We start from the raw sequence: 2,429 nt of genomic DNA on the forward strand, positions 1-2,429 counted from the left end.
ATGTCAACAGTTATCAGTATAGTAAAATAAAGATTTGAATCTTTAGTGAGTGTAGCCATTTATTTTTTTGTAAAGGAATTATCTCACTTTGGCTCCTTACCAACTGACTCTTCAAAGGTGATGGTGAGTTGTACTGTGTCATAAACAAAGGTGAATACAGCTTGATCATCACTCCACTCAACAACATCCCACTCCGACAAGCTGAAGAGAGATAAAAACAAGATTTTTAAAAAGCATTTTTAAAATTAAGATAAAAGAGAACTTCTGATACCACCCAAACAGTACCAACAGCAGCTGCTAATGTTTTTCCACTGGACTGGGAGACAATATTTCAATTCAAATATTGTGAATGTACAAACTTAAGCTTTTAAAATAACTAAGAACTCAATCTTGAGTTGTATATCGGAGAAACACCAAGTCTAGGCAATGAAAAGTATAAAATATTGAGAAATTATAATTCCAGAGTTCTTCTACTCTATTTTCAACTTACTGCTGAGTACACCGACTCTTTTTGAAACAGCACTGTATAGGTTAAGAACACCAACAAACTAAAATTACATCAATTGCTCCAGTCCCTTCAGACAACCACAAGGTAAATAAAACACAAACAAATGACACCTGCATTTCCTTACCTCAATTGATCCAGCAGTTCTTCAGTTTTATTTCTTCGTTTTTGCATAAAGTCTATTTGAGCAAGGGTCTCCTCTTTTTGTACCTCCAGTTCTAAGAGATTTCTGCAAATAAAAGCAGATATTCAGAGAGAGATAAGGCTTTTGTTAGAGAATTCAGACTCTATCAATATAAAAGGTTTAAAGTCGCATGCTACATGACTCCCCACTGGGGTAATAATGTTAGGTGTATGGCATCCATTTCTGCATTCTTAGTTGTTGTTGTTGTTTTTAATAAGCATTAATTTAGAAGTGCGTCTACCTGGGAAACACATAAATCATTGTTTTTCAAATTAGGATCCATGAAGATATCCTTGGGATTCACATGTTAAGATACTGTTTAAATATTACATTTATATTTTTGATAAAAAGCAAAAATATAAAAATATGAGCATAATGTAGATAAGATCTACTTTAAAACTGAGATGTCAGTTTTGTTTTTTTTTTGCCTGTATTTGGTTTTGTTTAGTTGTTAGAGCTAAACAGAACATATCTTTGTTAATCATTTTGCTAGTATCAATTTAATTTCAGCCAAACACTATTACCTGTCAAATTAATGTTGTCAACTAGAATTTTAGTGGTTTTGTCATTATTTCTATTTACTTTCTTTTAGATTTATAGTTGAATAAGATTTATAGGCCTAAGAAATATATACTTCATTTTATACTTGTTTATATTTATATTTATTAAACAAAAAGGATACTGGTAGTATTCAAGCTTGAGAAACACTGTGGTGGATAAATGCCCTGTAAACAGTAAGTGTTTCAAAACTACTGTTGACTAAGAAGGACTCTAGGTTTCCATTCAAAGTGGAGAAGCCCTGAGTCAGCCTAAGTCAAGACTCATGTCCCCAATTTTGTCAGTCTCTGGAGGCAGGAAGTCATCTAGCCTTCTGTAGTTTAGCATTATATTTTCTAACACTTGGATTAAAGACTGACCTTTGAAGCTCCTCTTCTTCAGTTTTCAGCTGTTCCAATTCTTTGGAAAAAAAAAGAAAAAAAAAAACAGAACAAACATATTAGAATGTTGCCACAAAAATCATGTTTTTACCTAACTTAATCTCACCTAAGTATACAAACAAACTCAGAACAGAAGGGCTTCTCCCACACCCATTTATCTCCTTAACTAATTCAATTACCTTTCTCTGCAGCTCTCATTTCAGAATCCCATTTGTCCACAGGATTGTCTTTTTCATCCTCCAAATTCTTAGTTTCTAAAATAGATAATATGTGTTAGAATAATTCAGTAAAAAATAAGTAGAAAACAAAATAAGGAAGAAAAAAAAGAATAATCCAGTCAAAAACAATTTATTAAACAACGAGAGATTGTTTCTTTGGTAGTAGAAAGTTTAGAAGTACCAGTCTCATGGCTTATATTTTTTTTTTCTGTGAAAGAGAAAGTAAGGTAGTCAACAAAGGGGTGAAGTTTAGACTATGGAATTCATGTACTCGTGGTCAATTCAGTGCAAAAAACATGTACTAGGCACTTACTCTGAATGAAACATAGTCCTAGGGACTCTGAAGGATATGGAGAAAAAGAAGAGCTGATTCTTGCCTCCACCGAGCTTATAATTTAATCAGGAAGATACACTATACAAAATAACTATAATACAAGTAGATGTGATGGGTAAAATAAGAAGTACTAGCAAAAGAGCCGTGGGAGCTCAAGGAATATAGACTACTTTCTTTGGTGAAAAACAGGAGAATGTAGTATGCAGCAGCAAAGACAAGTAGAAATCATCAGGCTAGTGGCATGTGTCTG

The 2,429-nt window shown here is 33.1% G+C and overlaps 1 protein-coding gene across 1 annotated transcript in view; it reads right to left on the minus strand.

The window, feature by feature from the left end:
• Positions 1-2,429, minus strand: part of CASC5 (cancer susceptibility candidate 5) — a 102,920-nt gene that overhangs the window by 10,986 nt on the left and 89,505 nt on the right. The window contains 4 exon segments of the mRNA XM_011932713.1: positions 66-201; positions 633-734; positions 1,607-1,646; positions 1,807-1,885. Coding sequence (XP_011788103.1) covers positions 66-201; positions 633-734; positions 1,607-1,646; positions 1,807-1,885 — 357 coding nt within the window.

Source organism: Colobus angolensis, unplaced genomic scaffold, assembly GCF_000951035.1.
Source record: "Colobus angolensis palliatus isolate OR3802 unplaced genomic scaffold, Cang.pa_1.0 Scaffold97, whole genome shotgun sequence".
Lineage (NCBI taxonomy): Eukaryota > Metazoa > Chordata > Mammalia > Primates > Cercopithecidae > Colobus > Colobus angolensis.